This window comes from Puma concolor, chromosome A1 (assembly GCF_028749965.1).
Source record: "Puma concolor isolate L17-30 chromosome A1, mPumCon1.1.hap2, whole genome shotgun sequence".
Taxonomy (NCBI): Eukaryota; Metazoa; Chordata; class Mammalia; order Carnivora; family Felidae; genus Puma; species Puma concolor.
Window position 1 is genome coordinate 232,845,865 of NC_141667.1, and position 20,748 is coordinate 232,866,612.

General features: G+C 39.6%; 1 protein-coding gene across 7 annotated transcripts in view; it reads left to right on the top strand.

The window, feature by feature from the left end:
* The window catches only part of KATNAL1 (katanin catalytic subunit A1 like 1), a 101,945-nt gene that overhangs the window by 27,056 nt on the left and 54,141 nt on the right, over positions 1 to 20,748 (top strand). For all 7 annotated transcript variants that reach the window (XM_086714312.1, XM_086714327.1, XM_086714302.1 and 4 more), the window contains one exon: positions 20,328 to 20,496. In XM_086714312.1, coding sequence (XP_086570438.1) covers positions 20,328 to 20,496 — 169 coding nt within the window. The remainder of the gene's footprint in view (positions 1 to 20,327; positions 20,497 to 20,748) is intronic.

Here is a 20,748-nt window from a genome sequence, read left to right on the forward strand (position 1 = left end):
GCATAATGCCCTCAAGGTCCATCCATGTTGCTACGGATGGCAAGATTTCCTCCTTTCTCATGGCTGAGTAATATTCCACCAAATAAGCAAACACTTAGATGGTTTCCATAGCTTGGCTATTGTGAATAATTTTGCAGTCAACATGGGAGTGCATACATCTCTTCCGTATCCTGTTTTTATTTCCTTTGGATATGTAGCCAGCTACCAATTGATGGATCATTTGGTAGATCTATTTTTAATTTTTTAAAAGAACCTCCATACTGTTTTCCACGGGGGCTGAACCAATTTGCATTCCCATTATCAGTGAATAAAGGTTCTCTTTTTTCCACATTTTTGCCAACACTTGCCTTTTATCTTCTTGATGAGGGCCATTCCAACAGGTGTGAGAGGTGATATCTCATAGGGGTTTTGATTTGCATTTTCTTGATAATTAGTAGTAATGAACATTTTTTTTTCTGTACCCATCGGCCATTTTGGATGTCTCATTTGGAAAAATACTTATTTTTGTTCCTCTGCCCATTTTTAATTGGATTTTGTTGTTGTTGAGTTGTATGAGTTCTTTATGTATTTTGAATATTAACCCATTACTCAATATATGGTTTGCAAGTATTTTTTCCCATTCGATAGGCTGCCTTTTCATTCTTGACTTGTTTTTTTCTGTGTAGAAGCTTTTTAGTTTGATGTAGTTTCACTTGACTTTTGCTTTTGATGTCCAGTCCAAAAAATCATTGCCAAGACCAATGTCGAGGAGTTTCTTTCCATGTTTTCTTCTATGAGTTTTACAATATCACATCTTATGTTTAAGTCTTTTAAATCTAGTTTGACTTCATTTTTGTGAATGGTATAAGATAGGTGTCCAATTTTATTTTTCTGCTTGTGGTTATCCAACTTTCTCAACACCATTTGTCGAAGAAACTATTTTTTCCCCATTGAGTATTCTTGGTTCTCTTGTCAAATATTAGTTAACCATAAATGCAAGGGTTTATTTCTGTACTCTGTGTTCTGTCCCATTAGTCTTTGTATGTGTTTTTATGACAGTACTGTACTGTTTTTTTTTTTCAAGTTTATTTATTTATTTTGAAAGAGAGAGAAAGCGCAAGCAGGGGAGGGGTAGAGAGAGGAGAGAGCAAGAAATCTGAGCAGGCTCCACACTTGGCAGTGCAGAGCCTGATGTGGGGCTTGCACTCACGGATGGTGAGACCATGACCTGAGCTGAATTTGGATGCTCAGCTGACCGAGCCACCCAGGCGCCCAGTACTCTACTGTTTTAATTACTAAAGCTTTGTAGTATAGTTTGAAATCAGAAGTGTGATGCCTCTGGCTTTGTTCTTTCTCATGATTGCTTTGGTTATTGGTGGTCTTTCTGGCTTCATACAAATTTTAGATTTTTTTCCCCATTGTTGTGAAAAACGCTATTGGAATTTTGATAGGGATTGTGTTAAATGTGTAGATGGCTTTGGGTAGTATAGACATTTTAACAGTGTTAGTCTTCCCATCCATAAACATGGGGTGTCTTTCCACTTGTTTGTATTTTCTTCCATTTCTTTCATTAAAGTTTTGTAGTTTTCGTTGTACAGATCGTCACTTCCTTGGTTATTAAATTTATTCCTAAGGATTTTATTGTTTTTGATGCTGTTGTGAATGGGATCGTTGTCTTTCTTTTTTCAGATGTTTCCGTGTTAGTTTGTAGAAACACCACTGATTGCTGTATGTTGACTTTATATCCTGCAACTTTACTGAATTTCTTGATTGGTTCTAAGAGAATTTTGATTGAGCCTTTTAGAGTTTTTTATGTATAAGATCATATTGTCTGCAAATAATGACAACTTTTGCTTCTTCATTTCTGATTTGAATGCCTTTTATTTTTTTGTCTCGCCCAATTGCACTAGCTAGGACTTCTAGTATTACACGGAGTAAAAATGATGAGAGTGGGCAGTCTTGTCTTGTTTCTGATCGTAGAGCAGAAATTTTCCATTTTTCACTGTTAAGTATGATGTTGGTTGTGGGCTTAATTGTATAAGGCCTTTATTATGTTGAGGTGTGTTCCTTCTGTACCCAATTCATGGAGGGTTTTTATCATGAAAGACTATTTTATTTTGTCACATGCTTTTTTTTTTCATCTATTGAGATGATCATACGATTTTTATTTTTCCTTCTGTTAATGTGTTGTATCACATTTATTGGTTTGTGTATGTTGAACCACCCTGATATCCCAGGGATAAACCCCATTTGGTCAGGGTATATCATTCTTTTGATGTATTGTTGAATTTATATTCAATAGGAATATTTTGCTAATACTTTGTTAAGAATTTTTGTATTCATTAGGGATATCAGTCTGTAGTTTTTTTGTAGTATTCTTACCAGGCTTTGCTATCAGGGTAATGCTGGCCTTATAAAATGAGTTTGGAAGTGTCCCCTCTTTTTGATTTTTTGGAAGAGTTTCAGAAGGATTGGTGTTAACTGTTCTTTAAATGTTTGGTAGAATTTGCCAGTGAAGTCATCTGGTCCTGGAAATAATTTACAATATAGGAAATATCTGTTCCAAATTGCTAGAGCGCCATGATTTATTTTAAAAAGCTGTGGCCACAGATATTAACTCTAATATTTGTGGCTCAAACAGAATAAAAAAGTGTGGCTGGTAATTTCCCATTGATGAACACTTACTGAAAACTTCTTATTAGACAAACATCATTAGCCCACTGTTTCCTTTTATTTATCCTCTGTTAACTGCCCATAACACAGATTTTATTTATTTTTAATCCTTATTCTTAATGAAAGTGACAGATGAATGGACCAGAATGTATTTCTCTGAACCTCGTTTCTCCATACTAAACTAAAGAAGAATTTTCCCTGTATATAGCCATTATATATAAAGATTTTTTATGGACCAGAAAACCTTAATAAAAACAAATCCAAGACTATATATTGTTTGGGGGAGGGGTGGGGGGTGGCGGTGGGTTGGGTGGGAACAGGTTCCCATTCTCATGTGTATCACCAACAACGATGGGAAAACTTTCGATAACTTCACAAGGTTCTACCAGTGAAAGAATTCTTGAGTATTGTGCATGGGCTGATAAAATGAGTAAATACTAAGATTGTAAGTTGAGGGTTTGAAGTTTTGGGAGGTTAGAGTTGTATAATATTTTCCTCCTTTTACAGTTTTGTTTCTTCTACAGGTCACATACAACAAAACGTAATGAAATTTTCACCTAGAGATAGTGAGTGGTGGGTATAGTCCTTAGATATTCTTGGTTTCATGGGAAGGCACTTGAGTTAAATCCATGAGATCTGAGTTTGAATTCCATTCCTGCCACTCACTTGCTTCAGGACCTTGAGCGAGTTATTTAATTTCTCCAAATGTTAGTTTTGTTGTATGTAAAGTGGGAATCTCTCTACCTGATGGAATTAATTAAAAGAATTTAATGCCTAAGTAACTGACATATGATGAGTAATTAAAACGAATGGTCAATTCTGGAATAAAGCACTGCAATATTATTGTTCAGATAAATAAGAATAACAGAATTAAAAAATTATAATCTTCTTTATAAAACTCCTTTATTTCGTCCCTGCTCATTCTGCATACATCCTTTGTTTTCTGAAACATCGTGAGTAACTCTGGCAGAGAAGTTACGATTTTGTAAATGTCCAAGTCTTGTGAAGTGGGTGATCATTTTCAGGGAAGGGATGAAAACTAATTAATGGTCACTTACTGTATGTTTTATAAGCATTATCTTATTGAAACCTCCAACAATTCCACGAAGTAGCTTCTGTTATTCTTTGCTCACATTACTATTGCTTATTTATTATTATGAACCCCATTTACAGCTGAGGAAATTGAAGCTTACGGAGTTTGTTATTTTCCCAAAGTCATCTGAATAAGTAAGTGGCAGAACCAGGATTTGAGTCTAAATCTTTTCACCTTATTTATATCTGCTTTGCTGTGTTACTTTCCTACATGTATTCAGTGGTATCTATGGGTGTGTTTTAATATATCCTAGTACATAGATAGATCTCTTACCTACTTGGTTAAATTCTCATTAGAGATTGTGAGAGAATAAAGAAGCTGAAGATACTTATTGATATTTTAAATATAGTTACGTTTGGGTTTTTTTCCCCCTATGGGAACACTACACTGGAATTAGAGTGTGAGTCAATAGGAGAATATAATTTACCTTGTTTCAGACAAAATGTTTCTGGGATGCATCTGATCTGTTTGGCATTAGTTACAAATTTGGCAACCCTGCTCATAGTTCTGTCCTTTTCACTTAATGGACTTCTCACACTTCTAACACTTCTCAATCCCTGTTTCTGCACGCCAAGGTAATCCTTATACCGTGGTTTCCGGCAGTGGTTTGTGCATCGTTTCAAGTTATGCCTTATATGTCATATGTCTGCTGAGTTCCATCATGATTCCATGTTTTAAATCACCAGCAGCTGCTTGCATGTATCAAAGCAATCTTTGAAAATGAATTAGATTCATTGCCTTAAATGTGAGGCAGCTGAGCTACAAATGGTTTATGATAGGAGCTAGTGGCAATATTAGGACTAAACTCCGGGGAGATGAAGCCTCCAGATCATTTTTCGTGTCCTGAGTGAAAGGGTATTTTGTATTAATTAAATTATTTATAATATTTTCCATGTAAGTTTATTTAGTGTATTCTTTTTAATGAGACCATTTAAAAATGGTCTCTCCTGGTGAGATCTGAAGCGATGGAAGAGATTTTCTGCATCGGAGCCATGTTTGATGTAGCATATATTCAAGAGACTATTCTGTAATCAACTTAAAAAATAAATGCATTAGGTCTTTTTAAGTTGCAGCTTTGGGGATAGATGTCAGTAGGAATAGGATCCACAAGCCTGAAATTAATCATTTGGCTCATTCTGTGCAGGTAAAATGGAACTCTTAATAGGCCCTTTAATGTTGTTTCATCTGGAACCAAGGGAAATGGCATAATGTGTTTCTGTGTACACAGAAATAGTAAAATTATTTTTTATCCGATTTGTGCTATTCTGTAGAATTTCAGCAAAGAGGAAATTCTTATTGACTTGGTATTAGGGTTGTTGCTTTATGTTTCTTTGGATACCTAAATAGATTATGTTACTGCTAGCATTTTAAAGCCTGATTTGCAGTGGAAAAAGATCAAGTAAGGCCAAGGTCAAGTACCAATAGAGAGTAAACTACCATCTCATCCTTATAGGTGTTTCATCCAGATTGTGGCTCGGTTACTTTCCGGAGATGAAGAGGCAGGAGAGCAAGTTGTGTGTGTGTGTGTGTGTGTGTGTGTGTGTGTGTGTGTGTGTGTGTTTTAGCAGTTCCACCACTAATTGACTAGTCTTCCAAGTTACATTCATTCCTCCAACCTTCATGTTTCTCCCTGTAAAATGTAGATTATGATGAGATTGTTTTGTAAAATTGTTTTGAAGTCTTAGGAATAAAAACACTGTATCATGATCTATCCAGCGTATATCTTAGGAGCATTCACCCTATGTTAGGCATGATCTTTGGCCTTGTGAAAAGTATAAAGGTAACAGGCATACAGACCTTGGCCTCAAAAAGCCAATAAGAGAAAATAATCCAGGCATCCTGGGAAGCTTGAGCCAGGATGCTGGCACCTATTATATGCCAAGTACTGTGTCAGGTGCCAGTGCTGTGCTGGGGGTATGGTGGGATTCAGAAACAGACACAGTCTGTCCTTGCCCTCTTAAGCATATGGTTTTGTGAGAGCCATTAGTGAGGTAGAATGGACAGGATTTGGTGATTAATGAAATACAGAGAATGAGAGAAAAATTGGAGCAGTTAATTAAATATCTAGACCAAGCTATTTATATAGGAACTGGAAATGAGAACCAGAACTTGAGAGGTTGGGGTTAGTGTTAGTTATTTACAAATCATCAGCAAGTAAGGAATTTTAAGAAGGAAATTTTAAGATCATTCTTTATATGGTGGAATAGGTTATTTGTCTAATATGATTGGCAGGTTGAGATTATACCCCTTTTTTTTTTAAACATGATTTTTTTAAAAATTTTTTTTCAACGTTTATTTATTTTTGGGACAGAGAGAGACAGAGCATGAACGGGGGAGGGGCAGAGAGAGAGGGAGACACAGAATCGGAAACAGGCTCCAGGCTCCGAGCCATCAGCCCAGAGCCCGACGCGGGGCTCGAACTCACAGACCGCGAGATCGTGACCTGGCTGAAGTCGGACGCTTTAACCGACTGCGCCACCCAGGCGCCCCTATACCCCTTTTTAAAAAACATTCTAGAGTCCCATTTTCTTCCAAGATTCTGTTTCTGGAGTGTGGAGTGGACTTTATTTTTAGTAGCTAGAATATTTTTAGTGGCTGGCAGTGTTGATTAACCATAATAACTGACATTTATTGAGTTCCTAATTGTGAACCAGGTACTGTGCTAATAAACTCTTTACAGGATTTATTTCTTAATCCTTACAACCTCCCTCCAAAATAGATACTATTATTATCAACTCTATTTTTTAAATGCTTTATTATTTATTTTTGAGACGGAGTGTGAGTGGGGGAGATGCAAAGACAGAGGATCCAAAGTAGGCTTCTTAATGACAGTGGAGAGCCCGACACGGGGCTGGAACTCATGAATGTCATGTGAGATCATGACCTGAGCCAAAGTCTGACACTCAACCAACTGAGCCACCCAGGCTGCCCCTATCATCCCTATTTTTTTTTTTAGGAGAAATTGGGGTTTAAGGATTCTAATAAACAGCTTTATCTAATTCTGCATGTAGGTCAAGTAAGATAAGGATTGAGAATTGTATTAGTGGCTCAGTCGGTTAAGCCTCCGACTTCAGCTCAGGTCCTGATCTTGAGGTTCGTGGGTTTGAGCCTCTCATTGGGCTCTGTGCTGACAGCTCAGAGCCTGGAGCCTACTTAGGATACTGTCTCCCTCTCTCTTTGCCCCTCTCCTGTTCACACACTGTCTCTCTCAAAAATAAATAAACATAAAAAAAGTGTTTAGGGGTTCCTGGGTGGCTCAGTCGGTTAAGCGTCTGACTTCAGCTCCGGTCATGATCTCGCGGTTTGTGGGTTTGAGCCCCACGTCAGGCTCTGTGCTGGCAGCTCAGAGCCTGGAGCCTGCTTTGGATTCTGTGTCTCCCTCTCTCTGACCCTCCCATGCTCATGCTCTGTCTCTCAATAATAAATAGACATTAAAAAAATTAAAAAAAGAAAATTTTATTAGATTTAGCGACATAGAGCTCATTGGTGACTGTGCTGAACACCTTTCGTGGAATGGTAGCAAATAGCGGAGTGGGTGGAGAGAACTGGAGAGAGGATTTGAAAACAAAGAGTGTGTGCTGAGAAGGCGAGCAGAGAAATTGAGCGGTAGTTGGGGGAGACGCAGAGTCAAGATTTGTTGTTTTAGAGAGGAGACGACTGGCAGGGTGTTTGTAGGCTGGCGAGAATGCTGCAGGGGAGGGGGAAACTGATGACGCCAGGGAGGGAGGGGATGGTATTGGGCAGTGTTCCGGAGTGGACAGGGAGGTGGGGTCTAGTGTACAAGGGCAGGGGTGCATGGACAGCTGATTCATGGTAACCGGAGGGAAGGCTCATTGTCACAAGGGTATGGATGTAGAGAAGTGTGTAGGTAGAGAGGTGAGCATTTGTGGAAATTCTCTTCTGGTTATTTCAATGAAGGGAAAAAAAAAAAGCAAGCAAGGTCATCTGAGAGTGAGGACAGAAGGAGTAGATGTTTTCCGGGGTCTAAATTCTGATTGAACGTATCCCGAGAGAGGGAGGTCATTTTGTTTGGCTATTTCATATTATTTTATTTCTTTTATGTAAGTTTACCCTAGGGGACATTTCTCTTGTTTTGTAGAACTTAGTCACCTATTTGAAGTCTTTATTTTGGAATTGTAGGTACGTATTACAATAAGTACCTAGAAACTTGGTATTTCTACCATTTGTTTATATTACAGGAAAGACAACTGAAAGATAGAAATTTTAATTCATTAGAGGTAAACTAAGGAATGGGCACAAAATAGTGGTAAGTCAGAACGAAATCCTAACACATTAGGATTTTTCAATACCCAGCAGCCCCGGTGTCCTAGGCACTATGGATGCAAAGAATAAGAGGAAGATTCCTGTGCTCTGGGAAATCAGATTCTAGGAAGGCGGCTTCCTTTGCCGGGAGCTTGATAATTAGTCAGACTTTGAGGGTTCATCCTAATTTTGTCACTCAGTGTCTGTGAGGACATGCCATTCAACGTTTCCCTCATTTTCCTTCTCTGTAAAATGGGGATCAATAGTACGGTTACCTCGTGGGGTTATTTTGAGAATTAAGTGATTGAATACAAGTCAAGTGTGAAGAACAGCCTGGCGTAGGAGGATGTGCTCAAGAAATATTTGTAGTTTTCATCACCCATTCCCCTGCCCCCTCCCCCCAGCCCCAATAGATATTTAGAAGACTAATGTTTATTTAGATGACCCCTTATTTAGGTCTTTCTTCACATGTCACCTATAAAGTCTTACCCTGACCACCTTATTTAAAATATTTATCCCCGGGGCGCCTGGGTGGCGCAGTCGGTTAAGCGTCCGACTTCAGCCAGGTCACGATCTCGCGGTCCGTGAGTTCGAGCCCCGCGTCGGGCTCTGGGCTGATGGCTCAGAGCCTGGAGCCTGTTTCCGATTCTGTGTCTCCCTCTCTCTCTGCCCCTCCTCCGTTCATCCTCTGTTTCTCTCTGTCCCCCCAAAATAAATAAACGTTGAAAAAAAAAATAAAAAATAAAATATTTATCCCCCTGGCAGGGGGCGGGGCGCAGGGATGGGCAAAATGGGTGAAGGGGAGTTGGAGGTACAGGCTTCCACGTATAGAGTGAATAAGCCATGGGAACAAAAAGTAAAGCCTAGGCTACTATACGTTTTCACTCTTAGGTGGATCCTGAGAGACTTAACAGAAGACCATGGGGGAGGGGAAAGGGAACAAAAAAAAGTTAGAGAGGGAGGGAGCCAAACCACAAGAGACTCTTAAAAACTGAGAATAAACTGAGGGTGGATGGGGGTGGGGGAGAGGGGAGAGTGCGTGATGGGCATGGAGGAGGGCACCTGTTGGGAGGAGCACTGGGTGTTGTATGGAAACCACTTTGACAATAAATTTCATATTAAAAAAAAAAAGTAAAGCCTAGGGAATGTAGTCGATGATATTGTAATAACGTTGTATGGTGACAGATGGTTGCTCCACTTGTGGTGAGCACAGCATAATGTAGAGATGTTGAATCACTATGTTGTACATGTAAAACTAATGTAATGTTATGTGTCAGCTATACTCAAAAAATGTTTTAAAAAATGTACCCCCTCGCTTGTCGTCACTCGGTCCTCTTATTCTGCTTTGCTTTTCTTCACAGTCCTTATTGACGCCTGATACTATGGTCTACACTTACTGTTAACTATCCCTACTACATTGGAAGCTCTGTGAGGTCAAGGCCTTTGACCTTTTCACTGCTGTACCCCCAACCCCAAGAACAGTGCTGGGCATAGTATAGGCATTCAGTAAATATTTGTCGAATGAATGAGCTAATAAAATGCTTCGGTTTATCCATGTGTTTACCAATTGTTTTGTTCACCATTCCTTGCATTTCACTCTTTCTAGAATCAGTTTCTTTGCGGAAGTACATTCTTCAGTAGTTCTTACACATGTCTCTTTTAGTGGTAAACCCTCAGGTTTTGTCTCAGACTTATTTTCCTGTAAGTTTTAAATGATAGTTTAGTATCGAATACTAGATTCTTTGTTCTCTATGCTTTGAAGAGGACATTAGTAATTGTATTATTTTTGCCTTCTCATTTACATTATCAGCCTAACTGTAGATAACTTGTCTTTTCTCTCCCAGTGTTTTCCTGATTTTATTTTTGTCTTTGGTGTTAAACAGTTCTGTGATGACTTATCTAAGTGTGGCTTTATTTTCACTTATATTCCTTAAGACTTGTATTTCTTTCCTTTCAAATTCTTTTTTTTTTTTTAATTTTTTAAAATGTTTATTTTGAGAGAGAAAGAGAGACAGTATGAGTTGGGGAGAGGCAGAAAGAGAGGAGAGAGAGAGAATCCCAGGCTGGCTCCACACTGTCAGCACAGATCCTGATATGGGGCTCGAACCCATGAAACCGTGAGATCATGACCTGAGCTGAGATCAAGAGTCGGATGCTTAACTGATGGAGCCACCCAGGTGCCCCTGTTTCAAATTCTTTATGCTTTTAAAAACCATCTTTTTAGAAAAATTATTTTATTTATTTATTTTTTTTGAGAGAGAGGGATAGCATGTGTGCATGCAAGTGGGGGAGAGGGGCAGAGAGAGAGGGAGACAGAGAATCTTAAGCAGGTTCCATGCCCAGTGCAGAGCCCAACATGACCATGAGATCACAACCTGAGCCAAAATTGGATGCTTAACTGACTGAGCCCCCCAGGTGCCCCCAAAAACCATCTTAAACATTCATTTTATAGTCTATAATTGATAGTTCTATTATCAGAAGTTATTGGGAGTTTTAACTTTTTCTTTTTTTTTTCCTGATGGCTCTTGTTGGTGGTAAAGTTAATGTCTCTCCATGGTTTTAGTCATTTTAAGATGTGGCTTGTTTGGAGGGATGTCACTCCTGAGAGTCTGTGTTTGCTTCAGCCAGGTGCCCTGGAATGTTACCTGCCCAGGACCACTTTTAGGAAAATTTCTTTGAGCTATAAACTGAATCCCAAGTCACATGACAGCAGGCCCTTGGTTACTATTTCTGGGGGAGACATTTGCTTCACTCCACAAATATGGAACATAGGCCAGATAAACAGATGTACTTGCTTCTTCCACATGTGTGTTTTATTTTATTTATTTATTTATTTATTTATTTTTTAATTTTTTTTAACGTTTATTTATTTTTGAGACAGAGAGAGACAGAGCATGAACGGGGGAGGGGCAGAGAGAGAGGGAGACACAGAATCGGAAGCAGGCTCCAGGCTCTGAGCCATCAGCTCAGAACCCGACGTGGGGCTTGAACTCACAGACCGCAAGATCGTGACCTGAGCTGAAGTCAGACGCTTAACCGACTGAGCCACCCAGGCGCCCCCCCACATGTGTGTTTTAAATTCAACTCTTGGGGCGCCTGGATGGCTCAGTCGGTTGGGTGTCTGACTTCGGCTCAGGTCATGGTCTCACTGTTGATGAGTTCGAGCCCCGCATCGGGCCCTGTGCTGACAGCTCAGAGACTGGAGCCTGCTTCGGATTCTGTGTCTCTGCCCCTCCCACACTCTGTCTCTCAATAACAAATAAACGTTTAAAAATAAATAAATAAATTCAACTCTTTCACTGAGATTGTAGTCCTTGGACAGTCCTGGCTTTATGTGATAGTCTCAGTGCAACTTCTTTGATTGATGTGGGGCCTCAGGCCTTGTCTCCGGTCTTTCTGTGTGGCCATTAAATCTCAAGTCCTTGGGGCGCCTGGGTGGCTCAGTCGGTTAAGCGTCTGACTTCAGCTCAGGTCACGATCTTGCGGTCTGTGAGTTCGAGCCCCACGTCGGGTTCTGAGCTGATGGCTCAGAGCCTGGAGCCTGCTTCCGATTCTGTGTCTCCCTCTCTCTCTGCCCCTCCCCCGTTCATGCTCTGTCTCTGTCTCAAAAATAAATAAAGGTTAAAAAAAAAAAAATTAAATCTCAAGTCCTTAAGTGTGTGAGGCCTGGAAAGCTTAAAGGACTGTCATGTCATCAGCTCTCTTTTATTTGTTTTTTGGCCATTAGGTATTTCTCTTACCCTCTGGTAATATCACCTATGTATGTAAAAGGGTATTTGTTACATTTTATCCAGAATTCCTACACGGTTGATAGTGGGAAGGCTTTCAGCTTATTTTTGTTGTTGTTACCGTGTTTTTTCATACTTCTATTATTATAAGTTCTTGAAGGTCTTATCCTACAATTTGTTGTCTTTGAGGACTCTTGTTTCTAGTTTAGTGGGGAGCTGCTCAGCAAGGCTTTAGCTGTAAGATTTATGTGTGGACAGAACGGGATGTCCAGTATATTTCTTAAAATATGAATATATTTTTAGCCAAATTTTAAGCTTCTTGGATGCAGGGACTATCTCATATGTTTTTTGTGTCTGTGTGTTTTAAAAATAAATAGGATAATCTTAGAACTTGACTATAAGCTAGACAAAGAACTGTGAGATAACTAAAGTTCAACTGGTATAATTTTAATATTTGTAGAAATTGTGTAGCCTTTATAACCCGTAAGAGTGCCATTATACATCTAGTTTTGAGGTCTTTAGAGTTAGGCAGAGAATAAATATTTTAAGTGTTCAAATTTATTTATTTAAAAAAAATTTTTTTAACGTTTATTCATTTATTGATAGAGAGAGGCAGAGCCTGAGTAGGGGAGGGGCAGAGAGAGAGGGAGACACAGGATCTGATGCAGGCTCCAGGTTCCGAGCCGTCAGCACAGAGCCCGACGTGGGGCTCGAACTCACAGACTGTGAGATCATGACCTGAGCTAAAGTTGGATGCTCAACCAACTGAGCCACCCAAGCGCCCCTCAAATTTACTTTTATTTTTATTTATTTATTTTTTATTCTAGAGAGAGCACCAGTAGGGAAGAGGGACGGAGAGGGAGAGAGAGACTCTTAAGCAGGCTCCATGCTCCGTGCAGAGTCCGATTGGGAACTCAATCCCATGACCCTGGAATCATGACCTGAGCCCAGATCAAGAGTTGGATGCTCAACTGACTGAGCCACCCCGGCGCCCCAAGTTTTTCAGATTTAAAAGTCTTTAGAGTTTCATGGAAAACACAAGGCTTGTCTATCTTTATGTAAAGAAGAGCAAAGTACAATCAGGTAATTAACCTTCCTGGGAGTGGAAGAATTCTACCATTAGACTGATGACTTAGTAACGGTATCATCTCCTCTCCCCCCACCTCTGAAGTGGTAGAATGACAGGCACAGCGGCTTTAAATAAGGATCAGTATGTCCCCTCAAAATTACTGACAAAGATTTAGTTTCTATCCCAGCCGTCTGGTTGTGGATAATGGCAAAATGTTAAGAAGGCAACCCCTGTGACATTAAATGGTCTTGCATAATATTTGGTGTGAGGGTGTCTGTAGCTCCAGATCTTATATCAGCTGAAATTTCTGGTTAAATCTTCCCTTGGTTAACTTGGATGACAGTTGTCTTCTGTAGTGGATACTCATCTTTCAACTCCAGGAAGATTTAGAATTAAGAATAGAAATGTCTAAGAGAATCAGAGTAATATTTTTCTGTTAAGGGATATGTGCATATTTGCATATTTACTTATTATTTTTATGTACTTGTAATTTAAGGAGATATGGCTAGTGAGGGTGATAAGCATGCAATTCCACCTTTAAATGTATTATGGAATACAGGGTGCCTGGGTGGCTCAGTCGGTTGAGCGTCCGACTTTGGCTCAGGTCATGATCTCGCGGTCTGTGAGTTCGAGCCCCACATTGGGCTCTGTGCTGACGGCTCGGAACCTGGAGCCTGCATCAGATTCTGTGTCTCCCTCTTCCTCTGCCCCTCCCCTGCTCATGCTCTCTCTGTCAAAAATAAATAAACATAAAAAAATTTTTTTAATGTATTATGGAATAATGGAGGTCTGTGATTTTTTACATAAAAATTTATGGTAAGTCACTTTTGTGGAACATTTAGAAGAAGTTTAGGCTTATTTATAAGTCTAATTTACTAGGTTTATAAAAGTATTTATATGTAAATTATTATGCTTTATTGAGTAAGACAGTTGAGGAACTAAGAAGGAAATAAAATACATTTATAAATGTAGGTAAAAAATTTTGGTGGCATTTAATTAACCAGGTTTGAAATGGGACAAAACATTGTTCAAAAGCATCTTAAAAATGACTTCTAAAATCTGCCAGTCTTGTATATAGGAAAAGATTTGTAAGCTGAATCTAAAAGTTTTAAGGAATAACTGAATTTTTACATTTTTTAACTTTAATAAGTTGAATACTTTTAAAAATCAAATTAAGCTTCTGAAGAGTACAAAAGGTACCCTTGAGGATAGAAGACAACTCATATAGTTGTTCCATGTATTTGAAGACCTATAGTATTCAATGTATTTCTGGGTGTGATTGATTTATTTGTTGGATGATGAGGGAAGACTTAACCTTAACATGGCCTGTTAGGCCTAACATGGCCTAACAACTAAAATGTCTAAAGTTCTTTTTAGAACTGGGACTTATCATTAAAGGTTAACTTTTGTGAAGTCACTTGATTTGTGCAGAAGGTGCCACTGCAGTTTAGTAGGGAAAGGTGGGTCTTGTCACTAAATCCTTCTGGGTTAATTGAGTATTTATGGGGGAGGAAATCTTGACCCCTCCTACCTCACATCATATAGAAAAATTAATTTGAAATAGATCATTACCTAAAATGTAAAAGATAGTAAGATAAAGCTTCCAGAAGAGAACATGAAAGGATAATATCATGATTTTGGAATAGCACAGACTTATGAAACTGGATACAAAATTATTAAAGAGAAAAGATTGGTAAATCAGAATTCTAAAACTATGAACTTCTCGTCATGAAGAGCGACACCATTAAGAGAGTGAAAAGGTAAGCCATATATTAGAAGATATTTACAGTGCATGTATCTGACAAAGGACTTGCATCCAGAATATATAAAGAATGACAGTCAATAAATCAATAAGAAAAAGACAACTGATTGAAAAAAAAAAGGTGAACTAAAAACTGGAATAGATACTGTACAAAAGACAGCGTTTACATGGCCAAGAAGCATATTGTTGAAAAGGGGCTCAGCATCCATAGTCAGGAAAGGCAAAGTAAAGCCATAATGAGATGCCATTGTACCTCCACCAGAATGGCTGGGATGGGGTGACTGCTACTCTTCTATATTGTTGATGTGAATGTAGCATGACGTCATCACTTTGGAAAACTGTTTAGCTACGTTTACTAAAGCTACTCTTACATGTACTTGATGATCCAGCACTTCTGTTCCTGGGTACATAACAAAGAAATGAATGCTTATGTTTACCATGAACATAACCCCATATTCGTAGAAGCTTTAATAATAGTGTCAAATGGAAAACAGCTCAAGTGTTCATCAACGGTAGAATAGATATGTTGTAATTATATTTACACAATAAAATACCGCACAACATTGAAGGAAGATGAACTCATGCTCCGTGCAGGAACATGGATGGATTTCACAGGTAATGTTGAGAGAAAGACCAAGTAAAAGTATGTACTGTAGGATTCCATTTCTCTGAAACTAGAACAGGCAAACCTAACTTACGATAATAAGGTCAGACAGTGCTTACCTTCTGGGTTGATATTGACTAAAAGGAACCGTGAAAAAGCTTTCTGAGATACTGGGAAATGTTCTATATCTTCATCTACTGGTGGTTATATGGTATTAATATTTATTGAGTTGTGTACTGTGTTTACATTTTACTGAACATGTTATATTAGTCACAAATAGATTTACAAATTCTATGAAGTATTAACATCTCCATTTACAGAGGAAGAACATGACGATTATAGATAGTAAGTAATATACTCATATAATCAGTAATTGGTAGACCATTTTTTTTTTTTTGTGAGAGAGACAGAGCATGAGTGGGGAGGGGCAGAGAGAGGGAGAGAGAATCCCAAGCAGGCTCCACACTGCCAGCATAGAGCCCATCTTGCGAACTATTAGATCATGACCTGAGCCAAAACCAAGAGTCGGACACTTAATTGACTGAGCCACCCAGCTGCCTCTAGGATTCTAAATCTCATGCTGACTTCAGATCACCGTGTTGTTTCTCTGTGAGGATAGGAATAGTGTTTATGATGGTTTTTTTTTTTTTAATTTATTTATTTTGAGGGAGAGAGAGAGTGTGTGTGGGAGGGGCAGAGAGAGAGGGAGAAAGAGAATCCTAAGCAGGCTTGCAGGGCTCCAACTCACGAATGGGTGAGATCATGACCTGAGCTGAAATCAAGAGTCAGACGCTTAACTGACGGAACCACCCAGGTGCCCTGCAATGTTTTTATGGCCGTAGTATACCCAGCATAGTTCTGTACTTATTAGGTAAACAATAAATATTTACTGATTTGAAAAGATAGCAGTCATATATATGATGAGAGTGGACATAAAATTCTTAATCATTAATGTTTAGTTTCAAATCATAAGTCCTCTCATTTCTATTTATAAGCTTTGTTTTTTACCTCCTGATTTCTTAACAGATAATTTCTCCTGGACTCAGAAGTCTCATATGTTGACTCCCAAGTTCTTATAGCCAAAATATCAGTATGAACTACTTGGAACTTATGTTTCTTATCTTTTTATTAGATATGGAGGAGTTGTTTTTCTGTTTATTTAATTCTGGAGTTATGTAAGTTAATCTAATAGCAAAATAAGATTATTTTTCCTTCTTGTCCAGAAGTTAAATTTAAACAATCTGGATTATGTTCTTGGGCATATATAGGACCTGTTCTAAATTACTTATTCTTATACCAGAATTCTAACAATGTATGAACAAAAAAAAATTAGAATGATGATGAAACAAAATGCTAGAAGAAATAGAGGTCAATGGGTAGGAATCTTAAGAAGGAGCCTATATAACAATTGGAGAAAATTGTGCTAGTATTGTAGACCCTGTTACTTAATATGGTGTGGAATGAAGGGTGTCTTCGAAAGAGGGCTTCTTCCCTTGACTTCTGGAACCATGGAAGAGTGGTGCTATAATACAGACAGTTCTCTTTCTGTTGCCTGATGTTTTATGGAGATTTGCCAGGCAGTAGTCTAGTAGGTTCAACCGAGGATGTGGACTCTGAGCCCACGTCCCCTAGCACGTGCGTCTTTCTGGAACATGCCAAAAACTTTGTAGCAATTCTATAATTTCCCTTTTTAGGTGCCCGGATCTTTTACTTAGTGTTGTAGTATAATCAGATTTAAAGTTTCATTAACTACTGAGCAGATAATGTAAATAATTCAAATTACGGACGGTATAAGGCGTCACAACACAATAGCTTCCATGGACCCCGCGAAGAGTTTACGATAAAGAACTGAACTATTGCTTTTGAAGATCCCCTATGAGCTCCTCTGCATTCCATTCCCCTCGCTCCCTGTTCAGAGTTAGACACTGTCCTGGACTTGGGATTTATCATTCCCTTGCCTTTCTTTACTTTTAGTACACATATTTATGTCCCCAGACAGTATCCTATGTTGCTGTCTGTATGTGTCTTTTGAACCTACCTTTTCACTCACCATAATTGTCCTGAGATTCATCTGGTGTTGTTCCATGTGGTTATAATTCACATTCATGTGTATATTGTGAATTATATCATTATGTGAATATATATGCATTTGTTCTGATATTGGACAGTTGGGTTGTTTTCAGGTGTTTGCTGTTACAACTAGTGCTGATAAGAACATTTCCATAGAATATTGATACTTAATATAGCTTAGAAAGAGGAAACACTGGATTTTGGAACAAATTAGGCTTATTTGCATATGACAGAAAGCGCATTTCTTTCCGTTTCTAGAGGGGAATCTAGGAGAACTGAGTATAGTGCAGACCTTCTAGTCTTGTATCTGCAGATCGATCAGATATTCTCTATCTCGGGAATACTGTAAGCTAGTACAGTGTCGTCTTCTCTTTGACCATCGGGGCAGAGGTTGGTGGTGCCGTGTAACCCTACTGAAGCCTCTTTTTAAACGAGACCAGTAAAAGAAGCCCCGAGACTTCTTTTTTTTTTCCCTCAGCCTGGAAGCTGTCACTGAATCCTTAAATTGAAGCATGACATTGTGCAGTGATGCGCTAATGGAGGAAGTACAGAACAGAATCAAGGATGTCCTTTGGGAAGTTGCCAGGGTCTGTTACAAATGTAATATCCAACCGCAGCGAGATGGAACCGAAGACTTTTTCTCGGAGCACAGGCACCCTTTCCGTGAGGTTGCGGGTCTTGCCCCAAAGGGCACCTCTGGCTTCTTGAGCAGTTTCGTTCACACCGCGTATAAGCCCATCAGAATGGTGAGTGGCGGGACAAGGTCAGCGGCAGCGAACACTTGGGACGCAAGCCTGTGCGAGAGCTTGGACATCATTCTTCTCACGGCACAGCCTGCCTGGGCTGGACGCGTGTGCCAACTGGACTGAAGCGGGACCCCTAAGCCACCGCTGGAGAGCAAGCCAAGGCGGGGGATGTGCCAGCCGCGAAGGCAGAAGAAACGTTTCGGGACTCACTACGGCTCAGCCCTGGGCGCTGAGGCCTCGCGGGCAAGCCCAGCAACTGACGAGCAGCCTGGCGCGCAGCGGTAGGGGACGGGCTTGCTGCTGGGGAGCAAAAGCTTCAGGCTGCCTGTGCCTCTAAAAAGCAGGCCCACAGACAACGACGGACTGTTTGCATAGCAGGCGCAGCTGCCACCAGAAGGGCGGACTTGACGTACGTTGTGCGTGGAAGAGAGCGCGGCTCTCCTTGTGTGGTCTTGGGCCTTCCCCACGAGTCCGATTCAGGGAAGGTGTTTACGCACCCGCAAATGCGCGCACCCCAAAGTAAAGGGCTGCCCTGCTGCTTTCCGCTCCTTCAGCAAAACGGAGCAAACGCTCGGTCAAAAGATAGTTGTTGCAGTGAAATGCCGGGAACAGAGCGCGTAACGTTTTTGGTTGTCTTAAATCCGTCTCATCACAGTGTTGCTTTGTTGGCAGATGCTTAAAAGACTAAGCTTGCCCTAAACTGATAATGCAGTAATATCTTTGTGTTTGAAAATGCCTTGTAACCAGTTCCTTTTCCGTGATGTCTTTCACAAGATTGCCCATTCATCTTTGTCTCCTCCTGGGGCCTAGCACACTAGTGGCTATATACCTCCTAATAGGTGGTCAATAAATAATTATTGAGCTGAGTCAGCTCCAAGGATTCAGATGTCAGTGTGTAATAACCGAAGAGCCCTCGCTTGTCTTATCCCAGCAGTTTCATGCGGCAGTCTCATTCCAACAGTCTGAAGATGCTGTATTAGACCTGCCATATGTCAACAGTTTTTTGTTTTTTGTTTTTTGTTTTTTTTACCTCTGTTGCCTTAAGTTGGCATCCTTCCTGGCTTTTCATCTGTTTTTCCGTGTTGCTGGGTTCTGAGTTATATACATGTATCACTTCTGATATCAGGGAGAGAGACTCCATGATGAGTTGGATGAATTGAAAGCATGAAGTTGGAAAAGGGATAATAATAGGTATGGCATATGGGTAAAAAAAAGGAATACACATATGGGATCTCAAGGGCTACCAGTGAAGGCAGAGCAGTAGAGAGAGAAAAGATAGGAAAACAGAAGCAGAGACAGTCCAAGGAAGAAGAACCAAGAGATTAGGCACAGAATGGATAGAGTCTCCGTAGCACCCAAAGAGAGATGCTAAATACTGTGCTAAGAAACCTTAGAGTTTCGCTATTTGAAGAGGAAGTGTTTTGCATTACAGGGAACAAAATGCGTCACTTGGTGCACATGCTTACCTTTATACAGTTGTCAAAACTTAAAAGACATTGAGGTATAATCGACATGCAACATTAGCGTCGGGTGTAGAACCTGACGATTTAGTATTTTTATATGTTGTGAAATGGGCTGCCATGTGTCTAGTTAACATCCTTTGCCATACATGGGGCTCTGAGTTCTTCATTCACATCTGGGGGCCTGTGTACTTTGAACGGTCCTGTGATTTTTGGCACCTTCGATGCAAGAATAACATTTTCACACAAAAGTGAATTTGTATATGAAGAATTGCATTGTTTAGCCCTACTGCTTATAATTTGATGAATGAAATGGTGGATTTTCCAGTACAGAAGCAGAGGAAACAATTTTGATTGAAATCAGTAAATTAAGTCAACTGCGCGAATAGTCGTATTTTGAATTCCTGTCCTTTCAGCTTTTAATGCTTTTGTAAAAGTTGAAGTATAATTTACATGCAATGTGATACTAGTTTCAAATGCTTTTGTTTTTTTAAAAGTTACTTAGTTTGGGTTTAAGACAGTAATGAATAAAGTAATTGACTTTCCATTACACTATTAGGATTGTTAGATGGAAATAGTCTGTATTGCCCTCTATTGGTGATTAATAGTTATTTTTGACAAAATAACTGCTGTTATACATATCATTTATATGTACTTAAAAATTGTATCAACCAGTCTATTTTATAGAAAAGCGCTATTGCTCCCCCCACCCCCCCCAGAAAAGTACTTTTAAGAACCGATCTAATAGTTGTAGCCATGAATTGGCAAAAGGGAAACGATGGAGATTTAGGGCTTCTTGATTGAATAGTTTTATTGACTACAAGAGCGTCAAACTACTTTTGCCTTTGATTAATTTTCATTTTCATTTTTTTCCTGTCAGAGCTCCACCTCAGATAAGGCGTCCCAATCGAGAAGTAAGACCTCTGAGGAAAGAAATGCCCGGAGCGGGAGCCCGGGGACCTGTGGGCCGAGCACATCCTATATCGAAGAGTGAAAAACCCTCCACCAGTAGAGACAAGGATTATAGAGCAAAAGGAAGAGAGGATAAGGCAAGACTCTCTTTGTAACTCGTTCACTTGAGGCCCATGGCTTTTGGTGAATATTATCATGTCTTTCGGGTTTTCAGGGTACCCCCGGTTTTGACACGGAAGAGAGTGGAAAAAAAAAAGTCTGATTCAGAACCCCAAGCAGTCTTTGCAATCTAAGCAGAACCCCGCAATGCTAATAACCTCAGAGGTGTATTTCAATAAAGACACACAGATCTTTAGTAAAATGGGTCTTTGGGAGAAACACTCAAAATA